Genomic DNA, 11,473 nt, shown 5'->3' with positions numbered 1-11,473 from the left:
GTTTTAACCTGTTTTATGTGTTGGCTTATGCCTATTTGTGAGCCGCCCTGAGCCCGCGTTTGCGGGGAGGGAGGGCTATAAATTGAATTTATAAATAAATTAAAGAAGAAGAAGAAGAGAAGAGATTGGATTTATACCCCGCCCTTCACTACCCAAAGGTGTCTCAGAGCGGCTTACAAACTCCTTTCCCTTCCCCTACCCACAACAGACACCCTGTGAGGTAGGTGGGACTGAGAGAGCTCTGACAGAAACTGCCCTTTTTCAAGGACAGCTCTTATCAGAACTATGGCTTGCCCAAGGTCATCCAGCAGGTGCAAGTGGAGGAGTGGGGAATCAAACCCGGTTATCCCAGATTAGAATCCGTGCACTTAACCACTACACCAAACTGGCTCTCCAGAAGGGACAACTGTGACATTCTGCTGGTGCCAGTTCACTACAATTGAGTAGCCAAGTGTTTTGATATTCTGAACCAGAAAAACTGATAGCTCATGACTGATATACTTTAATACTTGAATTTTACATGCAGAATTATTTTGGATGATTTAATGAATTATTCCATGTTAGTACTGAGTTAAATTTGAAAAACTGATGGCTGCGCACAGAACTTCATACTAAGATTTTTTTTCTCCCTTGAAAATTAGATCCACCTAGCTATTGTTAAATTCTGAATGCAACAAAAGTTGAAAAGCTAAGTGAACACTTCTGTGGGACATGAGGCAAAAACAATGGTTATTGATTTAGCACTCATATTTACTTTGCACACTGATAGCGCCATCGTGAGCAGAGTTCCATCTTTCTAATCCTGTCGAATTCAATAGCTGTACCTCTGTTTAGGATGGGACTGTCAGATTTCTATTCATTCCCTCAGAGAATGAATATTTACTCAAGATACCACATTTTAAGGAGGAGCATGACAAAGAAGAAAGGATAAAAACCAAAAAAGGGGAGAGAGGTCCCAGTACAACAGCAAACAAGAAAGAAACTACACAATAAAGACCTCTAAAAGGCATAAGCAAATTTTATAATCATGCATAAATATGAGTTGTTATATATACGTTTACATGAAAAACAAAAATCCAAGGTGAGAGTGCCATACCTAATATATGACAATATCCAAAACTCCACTTTAAATACACAAACATGAACATTACATAAGTTGTATAAGTCAGTTCTAAACCTGTCCGTTTGTTGGTTCTGTTTTGCCATATAAATCTGAGAAAGATAAACATAACATCTCTCCTTGTATATAAAAGCATTTTGTTGTAAGAAGAGGTTCCACAAGCCTCCCCAACCTTTGGATCCCGGGTCTGTCGCTCAGGATGGGGGCCAATCCCCTCCCTGCATTGCCTCCCTCTGTGGCCTCTGTCCCACCCATAGACCCACCAGGCAGCGACTTGCCCTCAGTCTCCAGGGAGCCGCCAGCTGGGATGGAAGCTCTGGGGGCTTAATGCCTCCGATGCCCACCACCTCGCCACCCGACCTACACCCGCAAAGGGACTGGCGTGGGGCAACTGGTGTGCCATTGGCTGGGGGGGTGGAGGGACGAGGCTAGCTGGCTTGGCATGCCTGGCTGGAACGGGGGGCAAGCAGCCATCCCTCACTTGCCGCTGCTCCACCGCTACGGGCACTACTCCCTCACTTGCTTGGGCAGCCGTTGGGGAGAGAGGCGAGGCCAGCTGCCTTGGCATGCTGGGTCGTGGGCGGGCGAGTGGGAGGGTGGGGAAGGAGCCAGACTGCTCAGCTTGGCCCACTACTGCTGGGGAGCCAGTAGAGCCGCCGTGCTCTCCTTTCCCAGTGTGTGGGGGTTAGAGTTAATGTTTCCTCCCTCCCTCCTGCCCACTCTCCCTAAGTTGACCAGGGAGCCGCCGTGCTCTCCTTTCCAGTGTGTGTGGGGTGAGGGTTAATGTCACCTCCCTCCGCCCACTCTCCCTAAGTTGCCGGGAAGCCACAGGCCGGGATGGACGCTCCACTGGCTGGACGCCTCCCACACACACCACCTCGCCGCCTGGCCTGCAGCTGCACGGGGCCGAGCTGGGAAACATGGTGGCCCGCCTGAGGCCCACACAGTGAGGCCAGCAGGGTAGGGGTGGTGGGAGGAGGAAAGCCGGGGCCTCTGATGGGGCAGCCGCCCAAGCTGGGATCCGCCTCTTGCCTACCCTACAAACCTTGGCCCCACAACTCCCACCACCCCATTTGCCTCAGGGCCGCAGCACAGACAAGCTCCTCGCCAGGCTCCACTACCCGGACTTGGCGTTCACTCTGAGCCCACCTTCGCCTCTGAGTGGAATGGGAGGCAAGGAGCCAGAGCCGCGTCCCCCGGCTGCCCTCTCCTCACTGCTGCCGCCAAGCCTTGTACGCCTTGTGCATGGCCTCCGCTGCGCGGTCTGCCTAGAGCTTCTGAGCAGAGACCAGCATGGCTGCAGCACCAGCAGCACCACCAACAGCTCCCAGGGGGGAAGGCGGCCAGGGATGTGCCGGCGAACGCCGTGGGGAGTTCTCCGCCAATTGGAGCCTCTTCACGCCTGGCCGCCAGGAGCCCCCCACCAGCAGCTGGGAGGCGAAGCCCACCGAGGACACTGACGCCACCTTCCACAGGCTTCATGGCATCAGCCCTCCCCTCGAGTCTTGCTAGGGCCCGTTCCATTGACTTCGCAATGGGCTTTTCAACTAGTATTGTATATAACAGTAATTACAGCTTTACAGTTCCACTAGATACAATCTGGTAATATCAAATATCTATACTTAATGAATGTAAAGAATAATATTATTATCTTGAACAAGAATTAATAAAAACTTTGCAGTTATAGTAATGAGCAGAGAGTTAACGATGATGACGAAGAAGAAGAGGAAGAAGAAGAAGAATTGGATTTATACCCCGCCCTTCATTTGGAGTCTCAGAGCAGCTTACAATCACCTTCCCTTCCTCTCCCCACAACAGACACCCTGTGAGGTAGGTGGGGCTGAGAGAGCTGCTCTTGAGATAACAGCTCTGAGAGAACTGTGAGTGACCCAAGGTCACCCAGCTGCTGAATGTGAGGGCATGGGGACTCATCCCCAGTTCTCCAGATCAGAGTCTGCTGCTCTTAACGGCTACACCAAACTTGTACAAAAACATTACAATGAATATATACAGCTTGTATAAGCAATGAGAAACATACTTATTAAAACCAGAAAATTAAAAAATGATTACAAACCTTAGCAGATAACCTGTTCTCAGATCTGTAGTCTTCAATGCATAAGACTAATTCTTGTTCAAAGTAATTATTTATCAATATGTATTAATTATGTATTTATATTAATAATGTACAGATACTCGATAATATTATATTGTATCTAGCGGAATTTTAAAGCTGTAGTTACTGTTGTACATGATATGCTGTTATCTTTTTTTGTGTAGTGGAGCAAACAACAGAGACCCAGTTCCGTTTGGCTGAAGGCCTCTTTATTAACAGTAATTGTAGGGCAGGTAATGACATTTGGAATAAGGAGTAACAATTAAGGATGGGCATGAACCAGGAAAATGTAGCTCTGTTTGGGGTTCGTGGCATGCTCAGTTTGCAAACCACAAACTGGTTCAGTTTGTGACAGTGCCAAACCAGTGCCAAACAAACTGGTTCAGTTCATGAGGTTTGTGATGCAGTAGAATGCTGCCCCCCCCCATTCTAGAGACACTAAACTTTCAGGAGATCTCCAGCTGGCTCTCGTCTACCTGTCTGCCAAGGTAGGTGAGGATTAGATTTACGGGGTCCGAGTTACAGTCCTCCAAAGAAGGTGCCACTATCCTCCATTGTTTCCAATGGAGGGGAAGAGCTAAAAAAAAGCAAGGGCAATAGAAGCTGTGCAGAACAGAATCATAATCCTAGAGAATCTCTGCGGTAGAAACTGAAGGTGAGGGGGCATTTTTGCAAGCCCACAGAAACCGTGCAATGTGCCCAGTAGAACCAGTGCTACTGTGGCACTGCAAACCCAACAGGACTAAGGTCAACATCTGCCTGGTGTACATGCTTCAAGGATGCTCTGGGGCTGCAGAGCACTGTCAAGTAGTGTTCCATCTAAGCTAAATTAGTGTGAGCTAGCTCACAGTTTTTTAGCCTCCAGCGTACACATTTTTTGTCTTAGCTCAGGAAGGATGGTTCCAGAGCAAACTAATTTATGCAGCAGCCAAATCACTCACTCACAACTTTAATGCCAGGAGCTCACAAAGTAGAATTTTTGCTCACAAGACTCCACAGCTTAGAGATGCAGTCCTTGCTCAAGACCTGCTGGTGCCTGGCTGCCCACTTCTTGCACAGCATCAAGTCTGCCCATCTGCTGCATGAGAGGGAGGGGGAGGGGAAAGAGGAACTCCACCTATGTCATAGTTGTGCATTTCATGGAACAGAAGAGCACAGCCCACAATGTCATCTCCTCCACGACCATCCTGCATGGGAAAGAGCATCAGTTCCAATGACTGGCTGACCATCTCCCAAATGGTGTATGTCCTCAAGCCCTTCCAGGACACCACCAACATGCTCTGCACCCATACGGCCAGCCTGGGGCAAGTCATCCCCCTGATTTGCGGGCTGGACCAGGCACTGGCCTCCACACTGGACTGGCTGTTCTCCCACAGGAGACCCTTGGCAGAGAGGTTGCAGGTGGGCATCACCACCAGTTGCATCCTTTATGTAGCTGTGGAGCTACATGTTATCCTCTGCCATCTTGGTAAACAACTACAGAGAACATTTATTTAAATGTTGATTGTTTAAATGTTTTTAAATGTTTTAATAGTGTTTTAAGCTCAAATGTGTTATATATGAATCTGGCACTGAGCCAGGCAGTGTAAGCCGCCCTGAGCCCGCTTGCGGGGAGGGCGGATTATAAGTATAAGAAATAAATAAATAAATAAATTTATGCAATAAAGGGGAGTACAAGCTGGCCTGTTATCTGTGACCACCAAATAAATGGCTGCATTGCTCTCCTGAATGCAGAGCTCTCACAATGGAAGCATGAGCTCTGCAAAGAACTGCAGAGGTTACAGGCCAACAAGCATGGCCATAGGGAACAGCAAGTGGGTGAGGCTGGGAAGGAGGAGGGGGAGGAGGAGCTGCAGACCAGCATGTCTGGCTCAAAGAGCCCAACCAGGGAGAAGCCACACTACTGGTTGTCAATTGTGAACTGGCAGTGGCAGGGATGCCAGGATTGCAATAGTGGAAGATTTGGCAGAGGTGAATGGTGAGGAAGTACCTCACCAAGTCCCCTGAGCCCACTGACTCCTATCCCCTGGAGTAGTGGTCATGCAAGGCTATCATCTGGCCCAATTTCTCTTGCATGGCCATGAACCCTGAGTCCACCTAAAACACAAACCCCAGCAGGGAAAAGGAGTTCACAATCAGTGTCCTGGCCCCACTGCTGGACCTCCTGATGGCACCTGGTATTTCTGGTCACTGTGTGACAGAGTGTTGGACTAGATGGGCCCTTGGCCTGATCCAACATTGGCTTCTCTTATGTTCTTAGGAGGGTATAAAATGTAGGTCCAGTAGCATCCAGTAGCTGAGCACCTCTGCTTGGCCCAAGTAGAGAAATGGGATGGCTCAGAACCCTGTGTCCACCTAACACCCAGTCCCCAGCAGGGTAGAGATGTTCACAATCAGGAATAAATGAATGTGCTCGCCTCTTTGTCTAACTGCCAACAACCATGGAGATAGATCAAGATGGGTACCCATGTTAATCTGTCTGTAGCAGTAGAAAAGCGGAAGAGTCCAGTAGCGCCTTAAATGGGATGGAAACACATCCAGCCTGTGCTGAAGGCACTATACTGGCTGCCAATAGCATACCGAATTTGCTTCAAGGTGCTGGTGCTTACCTTTAAAGCCCTATATGGCCAGGGTCCGACATACCTGTGGGACCGCCTTTCCCCATATATACCCCAAAGAGCACTGAGGTTGGGGTCCCAGAACCAACTGGCCCTACCGGGCCCAAAGGATGCCAGGCTTGCCACTACTAGGCCAGGGCCTTTTCGGTGGCGGCTCCGTACTGGTGGAATGAGCTCCTGGACGAGATCAGGGCCCTGCGGGATCTTATGCAGTTCTGCAGGGCCTGCAAGACGAAGCTCTACCATCAGGCTTTCAACTAGGAGCTGCCACCCCCAACTACCAATGAGCTGGCCCGTAGTACTAACATCTGGCCGCTACCACTGCGCTCCGGAAGATCATTGAGTGAAACTGTCTTGTTGTATGGTAATTTCAGCACGCCATCTTATGCATTCAATGTATTAGCACTAGTACTTTATGAGGTCTTGTTTTATTTTACTGTATTGAATTTTAAATTGTTTTTATGTGAATGTACGGTCATCTATAGACCAATTATGTAAGCCGCCCTGAGCCCACTCGTGGGGTAGGGTGAGGTATAAATTTAATAAATAAATTAAAAATATTAAAGACTAAAAATTTGTGACAGGGAATGAGCTTTTGTTAGTCACTGCTCACTTCTTCAGATACTTCAGGGGGAGCTGACCTGATATATAGCATTCTGATCCCTGGTTGTTTTGAAGTTTTGTAAACAGTTTAATTGAGTGGAGACAGTCTTTCTGGAAATGTATCCATTCACGAACCACCATGAACCAACACAAACAGCATGAAATTTTGTGGAATGTTTGTGCCAGTTGCTCTGCCACAAACATTGCTTCACAAACCATAAACTGCCCAAAATTCGTGATGAACTTTAGTCCATGAGCTGGTTCATGCCCATCCCTAATAACAATACTTTAACTATGCTGTTTCTAGAGCTCTAGGCCAGGGTTGTCCTGGTCTGGTTCTGCAGATTCTTACTAGGCCCTGCACTCCTGCAGGCTGCTAGCAGGGAAACTGAGAAGACAAGCCATGAGTCCCTCCTACTCTCCTGCTTGCTCTGAGGCCTACTGGGACAGCCTCTTAAAGAGGCACTACACAACAATCTTCTTCTTAGATTTATGTGGCGAACAGAACCAACTAGTGGGCAAGTTTAGACCTAACTGAAGATCATTTTTCAAAATGATAAGTACCTGGAAGATCATCTTATGCGACTTATGTAATCTTCCTGTCTGTATACCTGCTATGTGCATTTAAAGTGGAGTTTTTGATATTGTCACATCTTACATATGGCATTGTCACCTTGAATTTTCTGTGTTTTCTTCATATAAAGATTCTATATACACATCATGTTTATGCATAGTTATCAATTTGTTTACGCTTTGTAGAGTTCCATACCATGTAGTTTATTTATTGTTTGCTAAAGAAGAAAGTATTTCAGATACAATAATGAGAACAATGATCATGATTACTAGTTCAAGAAAAAGGTAAAGGGAATAATATACTGAAAATAGTATTAGGGATGCTGCTGTATGACCATTTTACAAAAGAATGGGAGAAATACCTAAAAGTTAACAAACGAGAAGCAAAGATCAGGATCCAGATAGGAATGAGATGGATAGGAATGTGTGCACTTACAAAGAAATCATCAACAAAGTGTGTGGTTTCTTTGATAGTTCCCAAGTTATTGTATAAGAAACCCAAAATTACTGCAATGCTCATATTGCATTTTTAAGTGGCAAGCCATAGCATTCACAAAATGATTCACATTTTTTTTCAAAGTCCTCATCAAAGTCCCTTTTTGCTTACCATATTATATACAGCTTTGTTCCTATCACCATAGTCAAAATATTTAAATTCTCCTGATTTAGCCATCTAAAAGAAGGAGGAGAAAGAGTAGTAGTTTGAAATCTGGTAAATTCACAACATTTTAGAAGACTGATAGGTTTGCCAACCTCATGTTGGGAAATTTCCTGGAAATCTTGGGGGTAAAGCCTGGAGATGGTGAGATCTGGGGAGTAGAGGGACCTCCGTGGGCTATAATGGCATAAATCCCACCCTCCAAAGCAGCCATTTTCTCCATGGTCTGTAGATCAGTTGTAATTCTGGGAGAACTGCAGACTCACCTGGACGTTGACAACATTGATAGAATGGGGATTACAACTGTAAAACAATGTTCCCTGTAACATCTCTAAAACCTCAAGATAAAGCACTGAATCTCTGAGCAGTTACTTTAAATTGTTATTGTAGCTATAATCCTAGTTTTTTGGAATATTTAATCTGAGACCTTTGGTATTTGAGGTTTGAAATCTATGAACCCAGTTTTTCCTCCTCTGTGATTACAAGGGGGATCATTACAGATTCTGTAGAGTTTGTATTTACCCGCATGTCTCCCAGCTGATCCCTCTACCATTTGGTTATGTTCACCGCTGCCTCAGTGACTATTTTTGAAAATTTTGTGATATGAAGGCTTCCTGTGCCTCATACAGTTAGTCGGGAGCTTGTTCTTTTCTAGGATGTATTCTTTGTCCATACTATTTATGATGGCCCCATCCACTTCCCTCCCACAGAGGGTTTTCCCTCTGTTTCTTATTTATTTATTTATTTTTCAGATTTATATCTCACCCTCCCTGCTGGAGTAGGCTCAGGGCAGCTTACACGAGGTAAACATATAATGAACAAGTTTATCACAAAATATTTAAAATCTATTCATTAAAACCACATGGTTTTAAAGTGCTAGCTATGTTAATTTGGTGTCATTGCAATGGCATTACCACATGCATGCAATCCATAAGTTGTTGAAGTAAACAGCTCACTAATCTTCCTCAAGTGTGATCTGCACGCACAGGCTGTCAGCAGCCAACCAGGGACCAGGCTCTACAGGTTTCACTTAGAACCGAAAGCAGTGTTGGTAGCAGTGTTGGTAGTGGTGGCAGCTCCTAGTTGAAAGCCTGGTGGAAGAGCTCTGTCTTGTGGGCCTTGCGGAATCATAAAAGATCTGGCAGGGCCCTAATCTCTTCCAGGAGCTCATTCCAACAGTATGGAGCCACCACCAAGAAAGCCCTAGCCCCGGTCACAGCCAGCCTGGTGTCCTTGGGGCCTGGGGGGGGCAGTCGATGTTGTGACTCTGACCATAGTTTCCTCTGGGGTATATATGGGGAAAGGTGGTCCCTCAGGTAAGTCGGACCCTGGCCATAAAGGGCTTTAAAGGTAAGAACCAGTACCTTAAAGCAAATACAGTATGCTATTGGAAGCCAGTACAATACCTTCAGGGCAGGCTGAATGTGCTCCCTCATAGGGAGACCCATCAGAAGCCTAGCCGCTTCATTTTGCACTAGCTGCAGGTTCCAGATATGTGACAAGGGCAGCCCCATGTAAAGAGTATTACAGTAGTCTAATCTCGAGGTGACCATTGCATGGATCACTGTTGCTAAGTCGTTGCATTTGAGGAAGAGAACCAACTGCCTGATCAGCCAAAGATGGTAAAAGGCTGACTTGGCAGTGGCTGCTACCTGGGCCTCCATTGTTAAGGAGCACTCCCAATCTCCTAACCCCCGGCACTGGCACCAGTGGTGCCCCATTGAAGGTCAGAAGTGGGATCCCTACCCACAGACTGCCCCGATTTAAGCATAGGATTCAATTTCAGTCAGCTCAGTCTAAGCCAACCAGTCATGGCTTCTAACACCTGGTCTAGATCTTCCAATCTGGAGCCAGACTGACCACCCAACATCAGATAGAGCTGGGTGTCATCTGCATACTGGTGACATCCCAGCCCATAACTCCAAGCAATCTGGGCAAGGAGGTGCATGTAGATGTTAAATAACATTGGGGAATGCACCGCCCCTTGAGGCACTCCACACTCTAGTGGGTACCTCTGGGAGAGCTATTCCCCTAATGCCACCCTTTGTCCCCAACCATGGAGGGAGGAGGCAAGCCACTGCAAGGCAAGCCCCTGAACGGCTATGTTGGCAAGGCAGTGGATCATTAATTGATGGTCGACTGTGTCGAATGCAGCTGACAGGTCCAACAACAACAGCACCGCTGAACCACCCTGATCCAGATACCTCTGGATATCGTCCATGAGGGTGACCAATGCTGTCTCTTTCCCATGGCCCGGCCTAAAACTGGATTGGAAGGGATCTAAAATGGAAGCATCATCCAAAAAACTCTGTGACTAGATTGCTGTGGCCCTCTCTATTATTTTGCCCAAATAGGGCAAATTGGAAAACAGCTGATAGCTAGTTCAGCCAGATCCAGAGATGGTTTCTTCAAGAAGGGACGCACCACCACTTCCTTAAGCGCCCCAGGAAACAGTTCCTCCATGAGGAATTTGTTGACAATTTCTTTCTTTCCCTTTTGTGACTGAGCCATCCTAGTTATCTGTTTTCTTCTTTCCTGAAGAATGCTGGCTGTCCCACCCTGTCACAGTATAATATTTTGGCTGTTTGCTCAGCCCAGGAACCTGAAGGAAGGAATGGGAGCCCCCTTTAACTTATACAACTTAAATGGCACTCAAGAAGTTTTTATATTATAATATGTTGTTGAAGGCTTTCATGGCCAAAGTTCATTAGTTGCTTTAGATTTTCCCGGGTTGTGTGGCCATGGTCTTGGCATTGTAATGCCAAGACCACGGCCACACAACCCAGGAAAATCTACAGCAACTTTATATATTACAAATTAACAAAATATTTTACTCAACATAGAGGGGAAGGGTCAGATGAAATCAGGGGTAAAATATCTGAGATAACGCAATATAGATAACCCTGAGGTAACATCAGTACAGGTACAGACTTTAGTTCTTATATTTCAGGCTAATGAGAGTTTCTTAAGCTATTCAGAGTTACTTAAAATCTTTATGTTGAGAGGCTTTTGTTCCAGTGTTTTCCCAAACACTCCAGTATACTTTCTTTGAGTATTATCTAACTCTTTTGGTTTCCAGAAGGATGGTAACTCTTTCCAGTACCCAAACCCCTTCTCTTGAAACACCAGTACTCATATTGAGTTTTTAACTTACTCTTAAGGTCTCTAATGGCAGTTTCTAATCACACCAGACCAGAAATATCTGTACTCTTCAGAACTACCTGTTTGACTGAGTAGCGAATTTTCTTCTCTCTCTATTCAATTCAATTCAATTCAAATACCTTTTATTGGCATACAATATTAGAAGCATTTCCCAATAATACAATCCAAAATAAATTATAAAATAGATAGCCGTGGCTATGTCAGGCCTAACTCAAGTTGTCACAAGCTAGATTTGACCATACAAAAGATGCCTGAATCATAAAATAAATTGGCATTCCAAACTTTTAAACTTAAGTTTTTAGACTTATAAATTAAGAATCATTAATATGATCAGGGTTACTCTTCCGTTTTATAAAACAATGGAGAAACTTAGCGGTCAGTTCAATGATCTCCGGATCTCGTGAAGCAAGGAGAAATTGTACCTTGATTCTATCCAATTGGCCTGCTACCAACCTAAGGGGGGCTTCTATAAACTCCACTTGAATGTCATTTAACAATTTACAGTGTAAGAGTACGTGCTCAACAGTTTCTATTTCACTTCTATTACATCCACAGAACCTGATTGAATAAGGAATTTGCTTATATCTCCCCTCAAGAATAGCAGAGGGGAGAACATTAAGACGGGC

At 45.6% G+C, this 11,473-nt stretch overlaps 1 protein-coding gene across 1 annotated transcript in view; it reads right to left on the bottom strand.

Moving 5' to 3' along the window:
• The window catches only part of LOC107121639 (lipase member M-like), a 49,757-nt gene that overhangs the window by 4,780 nt on the left and 33,504 nt on the right, over window positions 1-11,473 (bottom strand). Inside the window, exon 8 of the mRNA XM_015424597.1 lies at window positions 7,635-7,700. Within this exon, the coding sequence (XP_015280083.1) occupies window positions 7,635-7,700 (66 nt within the window). The remainder of the gene's footprint in view (window positions 1-7,634; window positions 7,701-11,473) is intronic.

This window comes from Gekko japonicus, unplaced genomic scaffold (assembly GCF_001447785.1).
Source record: "Gekko japonicus isolate JY-2015 unplaced genomic scaffold, Gekko_japonicus_V1.1 scaffold422, whole genome shotgun sequence".
In the NCBI taxonomy this organism is placed as follows: Eukaryota; Metazoa; Chordata; class Lepidosauria; order Squamata; family Gekkonidae; genus Gekko; species Gekko japonicus.
This window is presented reverse-complemented; position numbering and strand designations above follow the sequence as displayed.